The sequence below is a fragment of the Patella vulgata genome, chromosome 8 (assembly GCF_932274485.2).
Source record: "Patella vulgata chromosome 8, xgPatVulg1.2, whole genome shotgun sequence".
Taxonomy (NCBI): domain Eukaryota; kingdom Metazoa; phylum Mollusca; class Gastropoda; family Patellidae; genus Patella; species Patella vulgata.
This window is the reverse complement of record NC_065886.2, coordinates 31,290,922-31,312,901: the sequence shown is the minus strand read 5'-3', so window position 1 is coordinate 31,312,901 and position 21,980 is coordinate 31,290,922. Positions and strand designations below refer to the sequence as shown.

General features: G+C 35.5%; 1 protein-coding gene across 3 annotated transcripts in view; it reads right to left on the bottom strand.

The window, feature by feature from the left end:
- Window positions 1-21,980, bottom strand: part of LOC126831119 (transmembrane protein 131) — a 77,569-nt gene that overhangs the window by 6,468 nt on the left and 49,121 nt on the right. Inside the window, exons 22-38 of one of the 3 annotated variants that reach the window (XM_050561753.2) lie at window positions 21,066-21,201; window positions 20,235-20,344; window positions 19,471-19,549; window positions 18,848-19,020; window positions 18,314-18,453; window positions 17,532-17,733; window positions 16,171-17,033; window positions 14,779-14,927; window positions 11,663-11,874; window positions 10,754-10,857; window positions 8,395-8,487; window positions 6,089-6,328; window positions 5,506-5,608; window positions 4,582-4,703; window positions 4,198-4,338; window positions 1,214-1,326; window positions 336-506 (exon numbers count right to left, since the gene is read on the bottom strand). In XM_050561753.2, coding sequence (XP_050417710.1) covers window positions 336-506; window positions 1,214-1,326; window positions 4,198-4,338; window positions 4,582-4,703; window positions 5,506-5,608; window positions 6,089-6,328; window positions 8,395-8,487; window positions 10,754-10,857; window positions 11,663-11,874; window positions 14,779-14,927; window positions 16,171-17,033; window positions 17,532-17,733; window positions 18,314-18,453; window positions 18,848-19,020; window positions 19,471-19,549; window positions 20,235-20,344; window positions 21,066-21,201 — 3,151 coding nt within the window. The remainder of the gene's footprint in view (window positions 1-335; window positions 507-1,213; window positions 1,327-4,197; window positions 4,339-4,581; window positions 4,704-5,505; window positions 5,609-6,088; window positions 6,329-8,394; window positions 8,488-10,753; window positions 10,858-11,662; window positions 11,875-14,778; window positions 14,928-16,170; window positions 17,034-17,531; window positions 17,734-18,313; window positions 18,454-18,847; window positions 19,021-19,470; window positions 19,550-20,234; window positions 20,345-21,065; window positions 21,202-21,980) is intronic. The other 2 variants (XM_050561755.2, XM_050561754.2) reach the window with 2 other exon arrangements.

Below are 21,980 nucleotides of genomic sequence, written 5' to 3'. Positions count from 1 at the left end.
GATCGGATTCCAATTGTACCCATCAGATGGCATAGAGAGTTGATCATGGTCTTGTCATGTTAATAAATGTCTAATTAATAGTTTATATAACATTTAAGGCATAAAGAAAGACCTGCAAAAGGCAGATTTAGCTCTTACATAATGTATATTTAAGAAAACACACCAAAATATCAATGGTAGATTATGTCACGGTTTGGATTCAATCGTACCAAAAGATTTTACCTAACACTTACAGGTGGCGCTTGAGTGATAGTGTGAAAATTCTCATTGATATATATATTGTTATTTCTAAAATAGCCAAAGTTTTTAATTTCATTTAAAATAGAAATAATTACCGGAATAGTTGGGCTGTTAGAACCCGAGAAGGAGGAGCCACTGTCATTCATGGTAGAATCAGTTGGTATGGTGTTGCCAGCGCTAGTACTAGGGGTATTCCCCCAAATGGAAGCAAAGGAATTCCATCCGCTTGTAGCCGAGTTAGTGATAGTGTTCCAGAAACCACCAGACTATAAATAAAATATATCGTTATGGCAACACAGAATTTAACAACACATGACACACTTATATGTAATAGAAGTTTATTTCTGGCAACCGGGTTCTCTTGTCTTGATCAAGCAGATATTTGATTAAAGATACATTATGTAAGAGCTAAAACTGCCTATTGCAGGCTTTCTTTTGGATTCAAATGTTATATAAATTATTATTTAGACATTTATTAACATGAAAAGCCCATAATCAGTATAATTAACTCTTAAGTTCATCGGATGGCAGAAGATTGGATAATCAAGATTTAGTCTCGGTTGTCAAGTACCATTAATACAATAATAAACAATCTACGCTACATCTCCCAACACTCATAACTTTGTCGAGAATAAAGTAATTTGAATGAAATTTTTAATATAATCATGCACCGTATTAAATTTCTGCTTTTTAGTTCTTTGGCGAATGTTTTGAAAATTCACTCTACTCTTTGTCACGTACAAACCTGGTATCAAAACGTTACCACTGGACTCAATGACAGACCTAATGATCTAAAGTGCAAGTGTTAGACCATTCAGCCACCTAACCATCCTAACTAGTAAAGGCATGGATTCAACACCCGATTGACAACACTCTCTAACAGATTTCATCTGTCAGAGTTCTTGACTACAGGTTGCCATTGATTTTTGTTTTTGTCTCTTCTATAAAACTGGATGTTTTTCCATGAACTTACATTAGGATTAGGTGGTGAATCTGTGGCCGATGACCAAGAAGTGGTGTCGAGGGGTGAATCCCACAAACTCTCACTTCTAACTGGAGGTACATCAAATCCGGGCCAATCTTGTCCTGAAATATATATTTATCAATTGTGAAGAAGGGATTGGCAGATTCCAAAAGAACTGAAATCACAAGGTATTTGAATATTCTGGAATTCAAAACTTACAATCTATGAAGAGTGGCAATTCAAGAGGAGTGACAATCTAGCACGAAGAGTGACAACCTAAGAACAGTGACAAACCACCACGAAGAGTGGCAATCTAAGAACAGTGACAATCCGCCACAAAGAGTGACAATCTACGAAGTGACAATCCACCACGAAGAGTGACAATCTAAGAACAGTGACAATCCACCACGAAGAGTGACAATCTAAGAACAGTGGCAATCCACGAAGAGTGACAATCAATACAAAAATTTCAGCTGCTCACTCTGCTGTTAAATTTGTGACCTGAATCTGTATTGCGATTCGTATTGTAACACGACACCTGTGTCCTGTATTATGATACGTATACTATTCAAAAAAAGTAGGGGATATTTGATTTTGGGGGCATAATACTAAAATATGCAAATGACTACGAAAAAAGTCACTATAGAACCTAACAGAAGAAACATTTCCACTTACATGTGACGCCCAAACGCACCAATAGCTACCGCATGGAATGCAGGTGATGCTTGGGATCATCATGGGGGTTCAACCCAAGATTTGCACGACTCTGACTTTGAATGTTACAGTCATTGTGGCATTGAATTCCAGGGTGGAAACATCAGTTTAATTGTTTTAGTGACCAGAAAACAAATTTTGATATGCGTCGGCTTACCCAAAATGAAAGGTTACGTGCCCTTGGCATGCTACAGATCGGCACAATACAGGCGGTTGTGGCGCGGACGATGAATGTTTCTCAGTCTGTCATAAGCAGGCTATGGTCCAGATACCGTGATACACAATCTGTACAGGACAGACCACGCTCAGGTCGACCAAGGGCGACAACTCAAGCCCAGGATCGATTTATCCGTACCTTGGCCTTGAGAAATCGTGTCATCACAGCAAATCAGATCAGCGCTCGTCTTCAAACAGACACTGGTGTGAGAGTGAGTGGCCAGACGATTCGGAATCGACTGCATAGGGGTCACCTTCGCGCCCGACGTCCTCGCGTGATCCCTTGTTTGAGAGATCATCACATTCAGACAAGACGTCGTTGGTGTAGGGATCGTCAACACTGGGATAATCGACGCTGGAGCAATGTGATGTTTTCAGATGAGTCAAGGTTCACTGTTGATTTTTTGGACAGACGTAGGAGGGTGTGGCGTTGTCGAAACGAGCGCTTCCAAGACGTTAACGTCATCAGACATGATCGATTTGGGGGTGGTTCTGTTATGGTGTGGGGAGGCATCACTGTTGCTGGAAGAACGGCTTTACATGTTGTTGCAGTGCGTGTTACAGGCCAGTACTACCGGGACAACATCTTGGCAGTCCATGTGGTGCCGTTCGCACGACGTCATGGCCGCCGTTTCATCTTCCAGGATGACAACGCAAGATGTCACAGGGCCAGGATCGTTACAGGTTACCTCCAACAACAGAACATCACCACATTACCTTGGCCAGCACTGAGTCCCGACCTCTCCCCCATCGAGCATGTCTGGGACATGCTTGGACAGAGGTTACGTCAACGTCAACAACGTCCTGCCAATGTCCAAGAACTTGCTGCTGCGTTGCAACAGGAATGGAACAATCTGGACCAAAATGACCTTAGACGTCTCATTAGGAGTATGCCACGTCGGATCAATGCTTGTTTGGCAAACAGAGGAGGATTTACCCGTTACTGACTTGGTTGTGATGCTGTGGTAACTTTGCTGTTTGACCCCGGGTATCATTTTACCCTTATAATGGTCAGTCTGTGCCTTACTTAGTCTAACGATCATTTGGAATAAATCGATGAATGTGAACTTCATTTCATTTTGTCATTTGTTTCTTCGTCAGTTTCATTAGGTGACTTTAATAACACTTAAAAATCAAATATCCCCTACTTTTTTTGAATAGTATATATGATATGTATCGTTACTATAATAATAATATTATAATATATTTAAAAGCATGATTACCTCCCTTTAACCCTGAACTCTTTGAACCTTAGACCCGAAACCTATGCTGCCCAAAGACAGTCTTTTTATGTAATTAAATACACCATCCTATTGGTAACCATTTATAACTGGGTAGACTGTAATACATGGATTTCGTGTCTTTTTCAAGGACACGTAAACATGACGTACAATTCAAGAATACAAGTTCCGGTCTCGATCCTGCAACAGTTTGGTTATAAATCGTATTCTCTAAGGGGTTACTCGATCGAACATTCTGGAACGGAATTCTTTCAATCCACAAAATAGTGATAATCGAGTGAAAAGGGGGATTTCAGGCTACAACGCATGCATCGACTGAATAAATAAATATTTCAACCAACCATGCAGCGAAACATATTTGTTGTGTTTAATTACGTCACAATTCTACTCACACCACCTCCGTGGTCTGAACTGACAACTGTGACAGGACTGAATACCGTGTCACTCGATTGCAATTCTGTCAATTCGGGACATTCTGGACTGTGAATCGAGCATCCCCTTTCTATTGCGCTAAATTCCTTGATATAATTACCTTTGAGTCTAGGAAGCTGTGCATCATTTTCGACTTTTAAATCAAAACTCAGACTTTTTATCCAAATTCTTAACTTAGCTGCTTTTATAGTTCTTTTTTTTTTTACAGTAATTTTATATATTCTTATTTTTCCTTTGACTATTTACATGTATTTTATTTTATTGTTTTGTTTTGTATTGTATCTTCTTTAAGTTTGTAAAGAACATCTGGGCACTTATGTGAAAGATCTGGTATATAAATACACCAAAATAATAATAGTTAGGTTATACCATTATATAAGAGCACTTTACCTTGGTGAAGCATTTTCAGTTGATGCTCTTGGAATCTGCGTCTACGATCTGCTTGTAACTGTTGCATCATGGTTAGTTGTTGAGCTTGTTGATGTGAATCCAGATTGGATGTGTTGAAGCCAGGATATAATCCACCAATACCTGAAGACAGATAGAGAGAAATAGGGTTTAACATCCACACAACTCAAACATTTCTGGACTAACATATGGTTCAATTTTAGTAGTGGAATGAAAGCGGTGGACCTGGAGAAAATCCATGCGGTTGGACAAACGACCCTACTCCTATTCAATGGCGACCTTATGATTTAAATTGCAAGAATTAAACCATTCCGACACCCAACCCCTTAAATGCCAATAAAAGCAATTTAAATTTTATAACCTTACCATTTACTGCGTAACCAAAATCATTTGATGATGAGAAGGATCCAATATTGCCTGGTCCACCACTGTTATAGCTAGACTGGGTGTTCTCGTCTATTGTATGTAGACCAAAACTATTCACTCCCCTGAAAAACACAGAAAAGCTTTTAATTATGACAATTACACTATGTAACAATCTCCCATATTTTGCTATATCTATTTATTTTACACCATTTCACAGTGGTGTAACAGGGTGGGGGCAAGGGCAAGTGACTGGTACATGTGTAAAGAGCACAAATTTTCCTTTGGATTCTAACCTATAATTTCCATTATGGAACAATTATGCCCTTTCCTTATTTTTAGATTGATGTTTCTGCTCAAATATAAGTGACATTAAAACTTTCCTTGTTATATAACATTAATATTCAGTACAATTATTAAATATATTGTCAAATTTAGACCGAAATTCTGTAAGGGAGACACAAGTGTCTTTGTCCCCAGGTGCTACACTACTGTCATTTCATATTGGTCTGAAGACATTTCTAGAGAGAGAGAGAGAGAGAGAGAGAGAGGGAGAGAGAGAAATGGGGTTTAATGTCCACTTGACACAAACTAGGTCATTTCGGGACTAATGTTCAGTAGAACACAGATTATGACTGGCTGATCATGACTCGTCTCTAGCAATCAAAAACCTTTAATATAGAAATTACTCAAATAGATCAATTATATATGAATAACAATTATCAGGCATATAAATCAAACAAGTGTTTTGATTTATTTGTATCTATATGCTTGATAACGACTTGTGAAATCTAGCTGAAGCGTCACAGTGTAATAAACCATAGTAATTGTTATTCCATAAAAATTGTTTTAATTGATTGTGTCCCAATTACTAAATGCCATTTAAAAAAAAAATAGTCACTTTAAGTAACATAAAAGTTGACTTACATGTTTTCAACAATTGGTATAGGACTGCTAGTTACTGGGGGATTAGTCCATGGATTACCTCCCTTATTCTCTATGGGTGGTGACACGGGCTTGGCCAACAGACCTAAAAATACAAAATAAATAATGCAATAAAACATACAATTCTAATCTCAAGCCACATTCTCTCTTAATGTGGACAAAGTGAGATAAAATATACAATTCTTCTAATCTCAAGCCACGTCACGTACAAGCAGGTTATTGAAACCATGCCACCTTAACTCAGTGACAGTCCGACCATCCAACCCCCAAAGCACAAAAAAGAAACAACTCATAACAGTAGAACAGGCTATAACTGATATGCTCCTACTGGTAATATCAGTTGAAACTTGCGACTTTTTGACACACCTCTAACAAAAGATTTAATTTATTCCCGTTCCAAATTCACTTTGTGACTTCTAGGACAATTTTGACTTCCCGCTTAAAAACTCATCTGTTTAAATCCATAACAAAACAGTAAACAAAAACTTAAGCATTTTGCTTGCGCTGTGAACAAGCCTTGAGGAATAGGCACGATATAAATGTATCTATTATTATTATCATCTACCTGGTATTCCATTATCTGAAAACGGATTAAAGCCAGAAGCAAATCGTTTATCTGTTCTATTTTTAGACTTGTTGTCGACTCCATTACTGCTGTTGCTAACGATGCTACTATAGCTACTGCTTCGACTGGAGCTTGTCAGACTATCAGGAGAAAAACCATTCGCATTACCATTACCACTAAAAGACTTGATATGCTTGGAAGCAAAGTCTTGTGTTTGGATCGACAGGGCAGTCAGGTCTCCTAGAATTCAACAATTTTAATTTATTATGTTAAGTTCACAGGTTCTAGTAACAAGTCAGAGAGAAAAAAAGAAACAACAACAATAACTACAACAATTAAAATCTAAATGTTTAAATATTTAAAAGATGAAGGTTAGTTTAGTTTAACAATGAAAGAAAGAAAAATCGTATGTTATTTTCACGAGAACTCTTGTGTTAGAAAGGAAATGAAACATTTGATATCTGGCCGACATTTTCATTATTTCAATTTCTTTATAAAACAGGAGTAAAAACTGATTCACAAAGGAAATGAAATAGGTGTAATATCCTACTGTTCTGCCCCGACTGGGCTAATGAAGACGGGGTTCACAAAACAATATATCCATATGTATAATATGCATAAAGGGATTTACATGTAGTAGTGATGGGTGCTAGTATATATACAGGCGGTTATATAAGGGGCATGTAATTAGGTGGCGATTATAGGAAGCCTGGATATAAAGCATCTGATACTGTTTTTTCCAGGCTAGACTAATAGAGCAATAGATTTATTTGAATATTAAATAGGAGGTAAATTTTGGAATACTGAAGCTCATTAGACTTAAAAGAGATGCCCAATATATATATTTTAGGAAATAAAACAGGATAATTCTATGTGGAAGGCTGTCAGAAACTTGGACCATTATTGGGCTGATATTCCTATAAGAGATTCAACTTTCACATTATTGTAGTTTGTTAGGTATTCCTGTAGTGCTGAATGACGCATCAGATTTTTAACGGAGATGCCAAAGATATATTTCTATGACACAAAGAAAAGCAAACGATTAGTTTTCTATGTATGGTAAGACAAGTTGCCATGCTATATTTGGGTCTGGATAAACATGATTACGTTTGCTGGGATTAGGAAAGAGAAGTAATAATGATGTTTATTAGAGGACCACCAAATGAACAATTGAGGGAAATGAATAGTGATGTTTATATTAGAGGACCACCAAATGAACAATTGAGGGAAATGAATAGTGATGTTTATATTAGAGGACCACCAAATGAACAACTGAGTGAAATGGATAGTGATGTTTATTAGAAGATAACCAAATAAACAATTGAGGGAAATGGATAGTGATGTTTATATTAGGGGACCACTAAATTAAGGGAAATGAAATGAAATGGGGTTTAATGTCCTACTTTCTGCTGTATCCAGATTAATGAAGACAGAGGAGATTGCTAAGCTGAGTTGCTAGCAAACTCAACAGCTCCATTAAACTTTCTACAATTAGGCTATTTCGTTGTATTTTGGTGTTCGATTTACATAATTAGTGATTTACATAATTAGTGAACTACAAATAACTTTAAATCAATGTGTGTATCAGGGTTTCTGTTTTTAAATTTTGCCTGTCAGACATTTTTCAGCAGGGTTATCAGAGACGAGAATTATGTGCTGATGATTAAAAGTGTGATGGGAGATCAAGATTAGTGAAGTAACAGTTTTGATTAAATCCACCACTCATTAGTACAATGCATCTATGTAGGGGACATAACTCCCCTGTATCTATTAATTAACCTTTTATACTTTGCACCCATTGAGCCTTTTGTTTCATACACTATAAAAATGGACAGAAATCTAATTTAGAATTGTTTGTTTATTAATTCAATATCAAACTTAATTGAAATGAAAAATTCAAATATCATAATTTAGTATCTAGGTTTGATTTGAAACATTAAAATAATGGTAAGATGTTTAAATCTTGTAATTTTAATGTAATCAATAGTGTTTAAAATCCCAACATGCAAACATGAAGAAATTCAAAATAGTGAAATGAAAACTTGAACTTGCTTATTTCAAGGATACAATCTTTTCATTGGTTTAGAGAATTCATCTCTGTTTGGATCTTTAGCCAATGAACAGGTGGCATCCTTAAAATATTTTAGTTTTAAGACATCACGAATAAGCCATCTGGAACGATCAATTTTTTGACAAATTAAGTAAGGCCTGTAAAGGTCCATCCAATAGCTCATCGATCAAGGTTCAAAAGGTGCAAAGAATTCCTTTAAAATTGATAATAGGAATAGCACAAAGGGGGAGCTAACCAGGAGTAAAATTTGGTATGTCCCATGCTGGAGGTGGTGAATCTCTCCCAGGGTCCTCGCTGTCTGTTTCTGTGGTTACAACAACAACAGCACCTAGCAAGACAACACAGCAGCCAATGAAAATCATGCAGGCAAACAGTAAAGTAATACAAATTATAACAACACAAGTATATTAGGAAATATAAACCCATGCAAACTTAATGGAACTTAGCTAATATCAAAACATGTCTCAATATTCAACAAATTAATTTAAGTTTTTCTTAAAATATGGATTTAAAAATAAACACTCTTATTTATAAAATGTGTCTATATATTCAAGAGATTAATATCAGGGTTGTTTTTTATTATATTTCTGATTTAGCATGAACATTTATATTTCATACTTCATTTAAATTCCAATTTGATCAAAATTAAGAATAAATCTATGCAATTAAATTTTTATTCTGAAAGACTATGTAAAAGTAAGTTCATTTAATTTTAGTTGTGTTTCTGGTTTAAACTATCATCAGTCAATCAAAAAATCAATTATATATTTCAATATACACTTTGAGGTATTGCAATATATTGTTGTATGAGGGTTTAACATGAGAGAGAGAGAGGGGGGGGGGTACATCCACTGGACACAAGTTAGGTCATTTTGGGACTAACATATGGTTAATTTTATTTCATTAATTCGCTTGCGTGTAGGGGTCTTTAGAAGTAGGAGGAAACCGGGGGATCTAGGCAAAACCCATGAGGTTGGACAGGCGACCCTACTCTGTGTCACGCACAAGCAGGGGAATCGAAACCACACCACTTGACTCAACAGACCTTATGATGCAATGCGCACGCACCCAACCCTGCTGTAATAAACAAGTGTCCGCTCCTACAAGAGAGAGAGATATGGGGTTTAATGTCTACTTGACACTAACTAGGTTATTTTAGGACTAATATGGTTTATTTTTATTTCAATAATTTGCTTGCGCATTGGGGTCTATAACAGTGGGAGAAAACCAGAGGATCTGGAAAAAAAACAAAAACACGAGGGAATCAAAACCATGCCACTTGACTCAATGACAGACATTATGATGCAAAGCGCTCATTCGGCAACCCCAACCCCCCCTGCTCCTACAACACATCAGAAGTGAAATAAAGGTCTGTGCAATAGATTTATAGATTAAAGTGAAGTTTTACATTAAATTTGCATAAGTAATATAAATATAGTGATCTACTCTATCTAATTGTATACATTCATTCAACTAAAAACTGGATATTAAAGCACCCATTTCAAAGGTCAAGGTGTCAAACCAATTTCATTTTAAAGTATCAATGTGTTTAATACACCTCAAATACGAAATATGTCATCAGATTGATTATTTAACATTTAATTAAGAAAACAAAATCAGAATATCCCAGCTTGTTAATGTCCCGTCTTGGATTTAATCGGAATTAAACTTGACCCATCAGGTTTCTGCACTACTAATAAAAGATGGCTGAACTGTGTTACACTTGAGCAGCATAGATCTATGACATTCCAGTTATAATAATTTTGTAAATACTGAACGTAATTGAACCATTTTGGGACAGATATACATCTTTCACAGTATTTAATTTACAAGTGATTTCTATCTAGACCTTAGTAACTAAATAGACTTCTGAAAATAGTACCTGAAGTACTCAAATCTGAGAGATTAATATCCAGTTTTATACTATGTTATAATAATATAATTACACTACTCAACAATTTACAAATAATACACAACATAAAGCTATATACTATATAACTACATTGAGCAGTAAGGTGATAGGGATACTCGATTCGTAATCTGAAACATTCTGATTAACAGAATTTCCATCGATTTTCTGTCAATCGGATTAAAATACAGATTGATATTTTATTTCATTTTTTTATACTTCTGATGACCTCTACTGGTGTATGTAGTGTAGACAAACAAAATTTTGAACTATAAAAAAAACAAAACGAAATAGGATCTGTGTTTTAGTCAGATGGCAGTGTGTCGGTTCCCATAACTGAGGTAGTGTGAGTAGAATCGTGACCTAATTAAACACAGCCAATGTATTACGACGGTTATGATTGGATGAGATATTTTCTTACATCCGATGTTGCCGGATATCCTCTTTATCACTCAAATATCACTGTTTATGCCATAGAAAGGATTAAATTCCAGAACGTTCAATCGAGCTTCCCCACTGAGATAGTGTCTGTGTGTACACATACACGATAATAAGTTGAAAACAAATTCTACACTACAACTCTCAATTGAACAATTAAAAAGTCTGTTAATTTTGCTTTACTTCAGAATTGACAGACAGTTTTATAAATTCTATAGAAATCACAAGACAACGATAATTTTTTTACCTTTTGTTTTCTTGGCTGATTTTGATGTTCGTTTTGTTTTTGTTTCATCTGATTTTTCTTCCTTCGTTGGTTTACTCTCCATGGAATATGGCAGTTCTAAGGAACTGAAATGTGAATTCAATGCATGGTTTGATTTAATGCATGTTTTTCAGAAAAATTAGAATTTAATTCATGTTTTACAGAAAAGTTAGAATTTAATTCATGCTTTACACAAAAATTAGAATTTAATGTTTTTCGGAAAAGTTGGAATTTAATTCATGTTTTACACAAAAATGAGAATTTAATTCATGTTTTACACAAAAAATGAGAATTTAATTCATGTTTTACACAAAAATTAGAATTTTTATTCATGTTTTTTTTACAAAAATAAGAATTTAATTCATGTTTTAAACAAATATGAGAATTTAATTCATGTTTTACACAAAAATGAGAATTTCATGTTTTATCAGCAACAGTAAAATAAGAATTTCGAATATGGAAGGTAACGGAATTGGATTTAACGTCCTACAGTTCTGCACTTGCCGGGTAATTAAAATAGCCTATTGTTCTGCATTGACTGGGCTAATGAAGACAGATATATTCGTTGGTGAAGTGTCAAAAGGGTGTATCTCGGGAAATTAGTCAAATACACATTTTTGCATTTTTAAACTCTCCCAATTAACATGCACATTTCTGTCTAAGCTGTGTATCTCTACGCCAATTAGAACTGTTCTGGGTATCATGTGTCCAAATGTTGTATCTTGATTTGTGGAAATTTGAAATGCATAAGGTTCTATTTCTTAATCTTTAGAAATTCTTAGATACACCCTTTTGACACTTCACCGACAGAGACACTACAGTCTACACATTTTTCGAATTCCATCTGTTGAAACACAATCCAGAACAAGATGACAAGAAATTCTTATATACCTTGGTCGGAGGATATTTCCACCAAAAGTCTCGTTTGGGTTTACTCGTATTTTACGATGAGCTTTTGATCTTGAAGTCAGTAAAAATTCACCCTCGCCATTAAAATCATCGAGAAGATCTACGGACGTTCGCTCATTAACTCGTACTTTCAATTTTTTGGATTTATTTGTTGTAATTGGTGGCTCGGGTGTGGAATCACGAGCACTGGAATTCTGAAAAATAAAATACATTTATAATATTCAAAATAAAAATAATAATCTTGACATGAGAGAGAGGGAGAAATGGGGTTTAACGTCCACTCGACACAAACTAGGTCATTTCGGGACTAACATATGGTTTAATTTCATTTCAATAATTTGCTTGCGCGTAGGGGTCTTTAGCAGTGGGAGGAAACCGGAGGACCCGGAGAAAACCCACGAGGTTGGACAGGCGACCCTACTCCTTATCACGTAAAACCTGTTGACTCAATGACAGGCTGTATGATTAATCTTGACATGAATATCTATATAGAGAGAGTAACAGTCCCATCAGGGCTCTTATTTCAGTTCAGTACTGATTGACTGCTGGAGAAACGAAATGAAATGGGGTTTAACGTCCTACTACTATTCTGCACATAGAGTGTGCTTTGAGGGAAATTATGCTCGGACAGTGGCTCTACGGCGTGCTCTTATTTATAATTGTAACTGTCAAATGTTCTTTTAAGTGTATGCCAAAGTGTACTTGGGACCTCGGTTGTTCGTTCTATCCGGACGACTATACCTTGTCCCTTGCCAGGATTTCCATCCTGCACCTCTGACAACAGGGAACCATGTCAGAAAAAATCCTGATGAATTTTCTGGACCAAGACCAAGATTGAACACAGGACTTCCAGGTTAGCAAGTCAGCGTCTTACTTACTGAGCAGATGTCAATCAAATTACATTCTATAAATTTATGTATTTCTTTAAAAACAATAACATAAAAATATTGAAAAACTTGGGATCATCCTAAAAAAAAATTCTCACATTCTTTAGAAAAAATATTTTGTTGGTCCAACGTGATGTGGTGTAAAAAAACCCAGTGATAAAAAAGGTTTCTATTTAAAACATCTTTTATGGGCATTTAGTAATTGAAATAATTAACACAAGGTACAGTAGAATCTGTATGAGCAGCCACGCCTATTCAGCGAAATCTCCTTGTAAGCGGTCACGATAAATTCCCCCCGTAGAAATTCTGTTGTTTCATCTCTTTATTCAACGGTCACTCCTCTAACGCGGCCAGCGGTCACTATTTTACAAATAAATTCAACAAAACATCGCCCATTCAACGGCCATTGTTGAATGATACCATCTTGTCGTTCTTAGTAACACCCCCGCTAATCCCGTGAGAAGTAGTTAATTAACTGGATCCCCACTGATCAGGTAAAAAGAAATGTAAAAATAACAATCAACCCGGGATTATCTGTTAATTAATCTTTTGTTTTATTAAACAAAATGACAAGTTTACAGAAGTTATGTCCGAAATTTGAGTAAAGAATTTTCGTTCGGCGCAAGATTCAGCGACGGTCAAATTTACCGCTTCCAATGCATCCAAGCATAATATTTAATTTATGTCAGCACAAAAAGCAACAAGATTTTATTAAGAGGCCACTACCGTTAAGCGGTCAGTTGTGAAAATTCCCTTGGGTGGCTGCTTAATGCAGATTCTACTGTAAAATTCTATGCATAGACAATTACTTACTGAAGTTATTACTATGCCATGTTTTGATGAGGATACTCTCGTCTTTATCACACAAATGATACAAATAATTGCGTATCCATAAAACTGTACCTTGTGTTAATTTAAGATCATGTCCAAAAATATTTAAATATTTAAAACTCAAACCTAATATAGATCCAGTCCTCATAAGAGGACCAGTATTTACTGTAAGAATCTGACATTAAGACATCCACCCAACATGGACGGACAATCAGTATAAAAAGACCCCTGAGTTAAGATAATTTTCAATTCAAATCCTGATCATTTGATCAATTATAATGTAATATGGTATCTTTCCAGATGAAGTAACATTCAAACTTAAAGATGTTATAATTGTCAGAGACAAGAGATGAGTGATTGTACAAGATAATTTGTTAATTGCTGGCCCCAGGCTTCTATTTACTGATCAGGACAAATTATCAACAGTTATTATATAACACAAAGCTTTCATTTTAAAACATTAGACAGCTGGTCACTGATTTTCATATATCTTGTTTATCTGAGATTATTCAAGCAGGGTGCCCCACACAGCCAAAATTTGCTACATCAAAAGTTGAGAGAGAGAGAGAGAGAGAAATGGGGTTTATCGTCCACTCGCCACAAGCTAGGTCATTTCGGGACAAACATATATTTTAATTTTATTTCAATAATTCGCTTGCGTGTAGGGGTCTTTAGCAGTGGGAGGAAATTGGATGACCCGGAGAAAACCCACGAGGTTGGATAGGCGACCCTACTCCTTGTCACGTACAATCGGGGATTCGAAACCACTCCAGTTGACTCAATGACAGGCCTTATGATACAGCGCGCACGTGCTAACCATTCAGCCATCCAAACCCCCATCAAAAGTTGAACTCACCACAGAGAATGAGCATGCTCAAATGACCGGTTGTCAAGTGATTACTGGCTAGACTTGTTATTTACCTTTCCAGTCTATATTTTTATTGATATTAAATATAACACGATCATTTATCTAGTGACTATAAATGTGAGAAATTAAGTTATGGCTTATTATATATATATTGTGGTATAATTGTCGAAATATTTGGGGATATTCGTAGATATTTATTTATGGTGGGGCACCCTAATTCACGGCATTGACTGATAAGGTTGATTACAAATGGTATTGAACTAGCAGAAGACAAGGAAACGGCCTTCAATTTATTTTACAAATTTCTCTGTGGTCTTAAATAACCATGGCCACCCATACCGTAATAAATCCAGATTTTTCTGCTGTTTAAGAAACCATGGTCACACGTACCAAAATATAGCTGAATTTTTCAAGTCAATAAATAGGCCACTATTCCAAAAATACCTCTGAGTTTTCTGTTTGAAAAGTGCCATACCATGCGAGAAATTTGTGAAATTACGATCCCAACTTACCTTGTCTTCATTATCACCATTAGATGAATCGGTTGTCGTGGAGGAAACTTCATCTTTGTCGTCAGGGAGAACAGACGTGTCCTTCGACCTAACTCCACCCAAGATATCATTTCCTTTACCACGTTTTTTCTTATTTCGGGATTTGCCACCTGTAAAATAAAATTAAGTATTGTAGCCAAAAATGGAAATTTCTTGGAAAAGACAAGTGGTGTTGTTGACTGAGTATAACAGTTCTCTAAATCACACGAGGTGACTCACTACGAATGAATATTTCCTGGGCAACAGAATGCTTTTGAGGTGCCAAAAAATTCTACATCTCAAAATTTTATTCCATGAAACTTCAGAAAATCTTGCTTGTGTAAAACTTTACCCAGGATGGAACAACTGACAGAGCCAATTTCATAGCCATAGTAGGCCAGATTTTTTCTATGTCCACTTAGCATACTAAAAACTGCTATAATAGGTTGATGCATGTACAAAGTTTCATAAAGATATATCCAGGATGGAAGGAAGATTGGAGCCTGTTTCAATATCTCACTCATTACTTCATGTGGGATAAAATAATTGATTGACTTATGCCCTTGTGTTCCAAATTTTATGTCAAATTTGTCTGAATGGAAAGATAAAAGAATATTTAAGTGAAACATGTATAGTTAAAAGGGCATTACTACTACTAGGCTGCAGAGTTTACAATGAGCACATTCAATAGCCCCCTGCATTAAAACTTTTTGTGCATGGGATACAAATTCTATTGATTTAAACCCTTGTATACCAAAAAATACCAGCAAATGTCACTGGGAGATGGAAGAACAAAGCCCATTTCAAAAACTCACATTCCTCTAACTTTATAAGTGTATTAGTGTGGGATAATAACAAATTTGTATTGACTTACAGTCTTGTTTGTATACGAAAGGCACTACTACTATATAATAGATTGGTATGTGTACAATGTTTTTCAAAATGTGTACAAAGTTTCATAAAATGTTTACAAAGTTTTTCATAATATGTACAAATTTTCTCAAAATGGGTACAAAGTTTTTCAAAATGTGTACAAAGTTTTATAAAATGTGTACAAAGTTTTTCAAAATGGGTACAAAGTTTTCTAAGTTAAAGAAAGTTTGTAAGTTTTACAAAATATTATCCAGGACTGATGGAACAAACAGAATCCATTCCATTAAATATACATGTAGTATGGAATGATTCCATATAGGTTTTTCCAAAAGAAGTCACCTTAGTAGTTAGGCTAAAATTGAAAGTGGTCATAATAGTAGAATAATAATGTTGAGCGGTGTTTGTACCGTGTCACAACTTTTGGCTTGGAAAAACCCATTTTGGTGTCCTTCCAGAGTAGATCCGTACGGAGTGGAATAATAAATAGTTTTATTGACTTACCATTATTTCTGAGTATTACATCTTCCTTATCCATTAGATCGGTGATGTAGTCTATATTATTATCGTTAGGATTGGTTGTCATTATATACGTATCTATTTCACTCTTCTTATCAGGATCACGTTTTCTATCATTAGTAGAACTACTCGAATCTACAGGGGTATCCGCTTGTTTCTTGGCTACTTTCACTTTGCGTAATTTTTGTGATGTGTTATTTTTATCATTTATATTATTGTCAGTAACATTGTGTGGCTGTTTGTCTTTTTCATTTGTCTGTGGTTTTCCACCATTTTGTAAGTTTGCTGATTTTAATTCTTTTTCTCGAGAAGATTGCCGGTCGACTTTCCGACTGGTTCGAAAAATCTTCCTTGGAATGAGGTTACGTAAAACACTTAGTATGCTGCTGAATAACGATTCTCTGTTGGCACGACGATATTCAACATGGCCATTCACTTCTAAAATACGATTTGGAGTCGGATGCTTTACCTCTGCTACCGAAGGTTGAGGTGGTGGTTTTGGATACAAGGGAGACAATCCTGCTATACTATTGAGATCAAATACTTTCCCTTTGTCAAATATCTGAGCATTGTTTACTTTCATTTTACGTCGAAGAATATCGGCCACGATCACACGGTCTGCTTCGAAATACGCGGCTACCAGGATACAGAATAGCAGGAATCCCATGACGCAGACGATAGAATAATAAAGAACAGGTTCCCAATTTGGGCGCGGTAATGCTGCCGAACATTTAGGTAATAAATGTGGAGGAACAGTTGCTTGTAAGGTGTAATTTGCCGGAGGTCCCAGACTTGTAAATATAGTTAAACTTCTTCGTATTCTGGACATAGTAAAATCTGGTGTAAACCTGAAATAAAAAATAAATTTTAACTGTAGTATTTAAAAACAGTTCCTAGCTTTTATAAGGGGAGACTATGCAGAGGCAAATGCTGTAGCAATAGTTGAATATTCCCAATGGTCCAGATTAATGAAGCACATGCAAGATATAACTTCACATACAGAGATTTCAGATACAGAGAGATGTTGCTCAGTGAATAAGGTGCCAGCTCACTAAGCAGAAGGTTCCAGGTTTCATATCCATGGTTTCATCTTTTTAACTTCAGGACAGAGAACCTGGCAAGAAATAGTGTCTAGCAGTTCGGATAGTATGAAAGGCCAACCATCTGACAGTATGTTACGGATCCCCTGACAGTTTGAAATCAAAATAAAGAGTAGACTGTACCACCATTGTTTTGGCAATATTTTCCTCATAGCACACTGCATGGTCTATGCCCATCTTTATCAACCCGGTTGGTGCAGAAAAGTAGGACGTTAAACCCCATTTCATATAAGCAAAGAAACTTACGCTATATCTATTTTTCTACTGGTATTGGGCAACATTTCAAAGCCTTCACAATCCAAAACTTTAAACCCGAACCCTTCACATGGAGAATCATTTATACTGAAACTCTGTACGTAAAATGCTAATTCCCCTGTATTACGTAAAGTGAACGTTCTTCGGACGGTGAAATGTGGAACCAATGTTTTAGTTGATTTTTTCTCAGAAACTGAAAAAGAACAAACACAAAACATGACAATGAAGCAGCAGAACACATGTCCGCAGCGACTAAGTCCTCTGAGCAATGCATATAGGTGGTCACATTTATTTCTTTTTAAATGATGGGAGCATTTATAAGAATGTAACAATCCATAAAACAATTATAAGAAATAATTCAAATTTCTTCCTAACGCTAACAAAATCATTCTTTAGATGATAACAGTTCAAGTTATTGGAAATCACTGAACATTAAGGGGGCCATAAACACTGTGTATAATAACTTTAGCCATTAGAGCAATCTCACACGATTTTCTTAGTAATCAAGGGCCATAACTGCAATAGTAATTATAGGAAATAGGCTTCTTCATCTCAAGAGCATAAAAACTTTGTTTAAAATTTTTCAGTCAATCATATGATAACTTTAATCTCTAGGGCATCAACAAGAAACTGAAGGTGAAGGACAGAGGCGGGCAACGACAATATAAGATCACAATTCAATGTGAGCTATATAAACAAGATACAAACTCGTTCAATTGATAGAAGCTGTGATTCTCGTATATTAACAATTAATAAAAAAAAGTGGTACTGACTATCACAGTTTTTAAGATGTTTTTCAGTCATATCAAATAACAACGGTGTACTTGATCCAGGTCTACGACTACTGAATCGTAAATCACCACGACGACCTTGACCTTGTACCACCACTGCATCAATAATAGTCAGGTTATTCCTGAAATATAAAATAGCATCTTTTATTTATAAATGCACAAAAGAAATAGGATTCAAAGACAGAAAACTTAAAAATATATATAATCGATTGACTCAAAACATCATCTTTTATCAACTCCTTGGGACAGTTTGGTTTAAAAGATCTTCACCTGTTAGACATACAACTCTACACCTTTTTGAATCGAAACAATTCGACTTGACTCAATCACAGACCTTATGATTTAAACCATTCGGTCAACCAACCCACTTGAGAAAAACCACGAGGTTGGAGACAGGCAATTGCGTACAAGCGTGGAATAGAAATGACGCCTCTTGACTCAATGACAATACCTTATGATCTAAAGTGCACCTAAGACTCTGACACACAGAGAATATAAAATACAACCTTTAGTTACCTGATAATTATTAATGAAGTTCGAAATGTATCGTCTCGTGGTTGGAAACCTATTTTTATTTTTAACTTCTGTCCTGGTTTTAAAAGAGCTGCCAGAGAATCATCATGTGGTTTTGGTCCGAGAGAATTCTCTACATATTTTCTATGGCTAATCCACGGATTATCTGCTTCTTTCTGAAATGATAAAAATATAGAGTTGGTACCAGTAATCCTAAACAATAATTAAAATACCTTTTAATTCACACATTCATGGCACATAAATTTTAGTCTGAATCATTTCAAATTGATGAATTCTGGGTGCTTGATTTTGGGCCTATAATGTATTGAATCGACAAATTCAAGGCAGTTTTAGTGCTGGATGTATGAATTGACAGAATTGAAATTAAATGATCGAAGGAAGAGATTGTTTTTCAGACAGCATTCTAATTGTCAAGGGTTCTTTTATGTACACAGGCAGACTTCAGTTTTTCATCCAACCCGAACAATTAGGCAAAATTTACTTTACATCATGAAAGATGGGTTATTTCATGTTGTTCATGCTGGGATTCATTCTGGAGACATTCTACTTGAACGACTAGTGCCATTATCACTCGTCTACTTCCAAGAAACAAAGGACCAACTTACAGTATATGCTTCAAGATCTCTTAAAGTAAAGGCATCTATATCTTCTGTTTCTATATATTCAGATACATGTGCTGATAACCTGTAATATATAACAAATGAAATGCAATGGGGTTTAACGACCTACGTTTCTGCATCGACTGATCTAATGAAGATGGGAGTACGCCAAACAGTTTGCTAGGAGGTAAATTTTGCCCAGACATCAGCACTAAGGCCTACTCTTAGTTCGAATTCCAACCGTTAATGGTTCTTCTTTGTACTTCTTTATACTTTCAAAATTTTGGGGGAATATGAAGTTTTGACTTATTTTTTTATTTTAATCACTGTGAAAATAAGATTAGAAAGTAAGATTAGATAAAGAGCTGGCAGTTCTCGCTATAAAAATTAGAAAATAGATAATGAAAAGGAAATATTTTGAAAATTTCAGTCAGTTGCTTCACTTAAGAGCCAAGAAATTGGCGATATAATTATATGCTAGCCTCGATTGTCATTAATACCGTTTTTACGATCATAAACAATGTTTCGATTATCCATTCTTACAGTAACCGCATCCAGCCCAAAACGTATTTGAATCCACTAAATATTGCATGCAGGCATCCGATGGCATCGAGAGTTGATTATTGTCTTGGTAGGTTAATTAATGTCTAATTAATAATTTAGGCCATAACAAAGACCTGTAATAGGCAGATTTAGCTCTTGTATAATGCATGTTTTTACATAACATGGTTTATTACTATAATTCTATTATACTAGATATTTGTACTGACCTTTGACCTATGAGGTCTATTATAGTGTGTGGACTGGGATATAAAGACAAAGGTAAAATTTGAACTAAAACAGGAAAATCACCCGGGTTCTCCACAATAACATCAGATATCTGAAATAATACAAACACATCTTTCATTGATTCAATTTTGAATTTATACATATGACCAGCTTGGTCTAATTAAGACAAATACAAACAGATATTTCATTAGTTTACTTAAATCATGTGATCAGCTCACTTAAAATGAGACAAATACAAACACATCTTTCATTGGTCCATTTTATACATGTTACCAGCTCAGTAACCATGGTTCTGTTTTATCTACCAGTCCTTAATGTGAAACCCCCGACATATACCATGACACCACACAATTCTGACAATTCAGAGTGTTACAACTTGACCAGTCATTACAGTCAAAACGTTTGATTGTGTCCTGATTCTGCTCATGCTACAACTTTGTCTACACTGGCAGAACTGTGACAGTAGCTCAATTCTCGCATCACTATATTGCAATTTCGCCAATTTGGAAATTTCCAGACTAGGAATCGAGCACCCTTCACGAATTTAAACATGATGTTAAATTAAAAAGAGTGAGAGAGAAATGGAGTTTAACATCCACTCAACACAAACTAGGTCATTTCAGGACTAATATGTTTCAATTTTATTTCAATAATTTGTGTGTGTAGGGGGCTTTAGCAGTGGGAGGAAACCGGAGGATCCAGATAAAACCAATGAAGTTAGACAGACGACCCTACTCCTTGTCACATACAAGGAGGTTAGTCCTACCAACCCCCCTTGGATGTTATATATATGGTGACCTTAAAATACTTACGGATATATTCCCAATCTGTGTAAGAGGAAATTTAACGAGTGATTTTCGGACTAAAGATGGCCACTGTAAATAGGCCTGGGCAGAGAATAAAAAACCTCGAACATGATTTGTATCTAGCTCTATTGTAACATTAGCTCTGAAATAAATAATTAAAAAAAAATTAAACTTGTTACACATCGAGTTGTGAATGGCTGCACACCAAAGCTACCATTTTAGTCAGTCACTAATCAACTGGCGCTAACCGCTCCATCAATTCAAGTCCAATCGACATGAAAATTGGCATGCTCCTTCTTTGAACAATTCTGCATCCATTTAGGGAATTAGATTTTTGAATTTCATCCAACAACTTGGTCAGTTCCTGGTCCATAGTATGATCATACTTGTTTATATAACTATGCCTATACATTTTATTCCTGATTTATTTATTCATGTAACCAAAGCATGACATAAAATAATAGTTTTAATTCTATATAGACGTACGTAACTAACGTATGAAAATTAAATGGTAGCTGGCTTTTTTTTCGCACGTATACAGTGAATGGCCATTTTGCTCAGTAATCCCAGCCAGAATTTGGCTATTTTTTTAAAATTGCGTTAAAGTTTTAAATTTTTATTTAGAACTGAAATAAATTAACTAAAAACATTAACAGAATTGATTGTGTATATCTGAAATAGACACGACCGAAGCACAAAATAGTGCCAATATGCCGACGTCAAATCTAGAGTTGTAGATGATGTTATTTTTGTGAAAAATCATTGGAAGAAGCGATAAGACGTTCTGTACGGATTATACAGTCCTAAAGGCTGCAAGAAGGCTATTGTTTACAATGTAACATTGTGTCTTGTAATGTTGATAATGATCATAATGATGGTGTTTACATTTGTTTGTTGATGTGACCTCATGACCTGTGACGG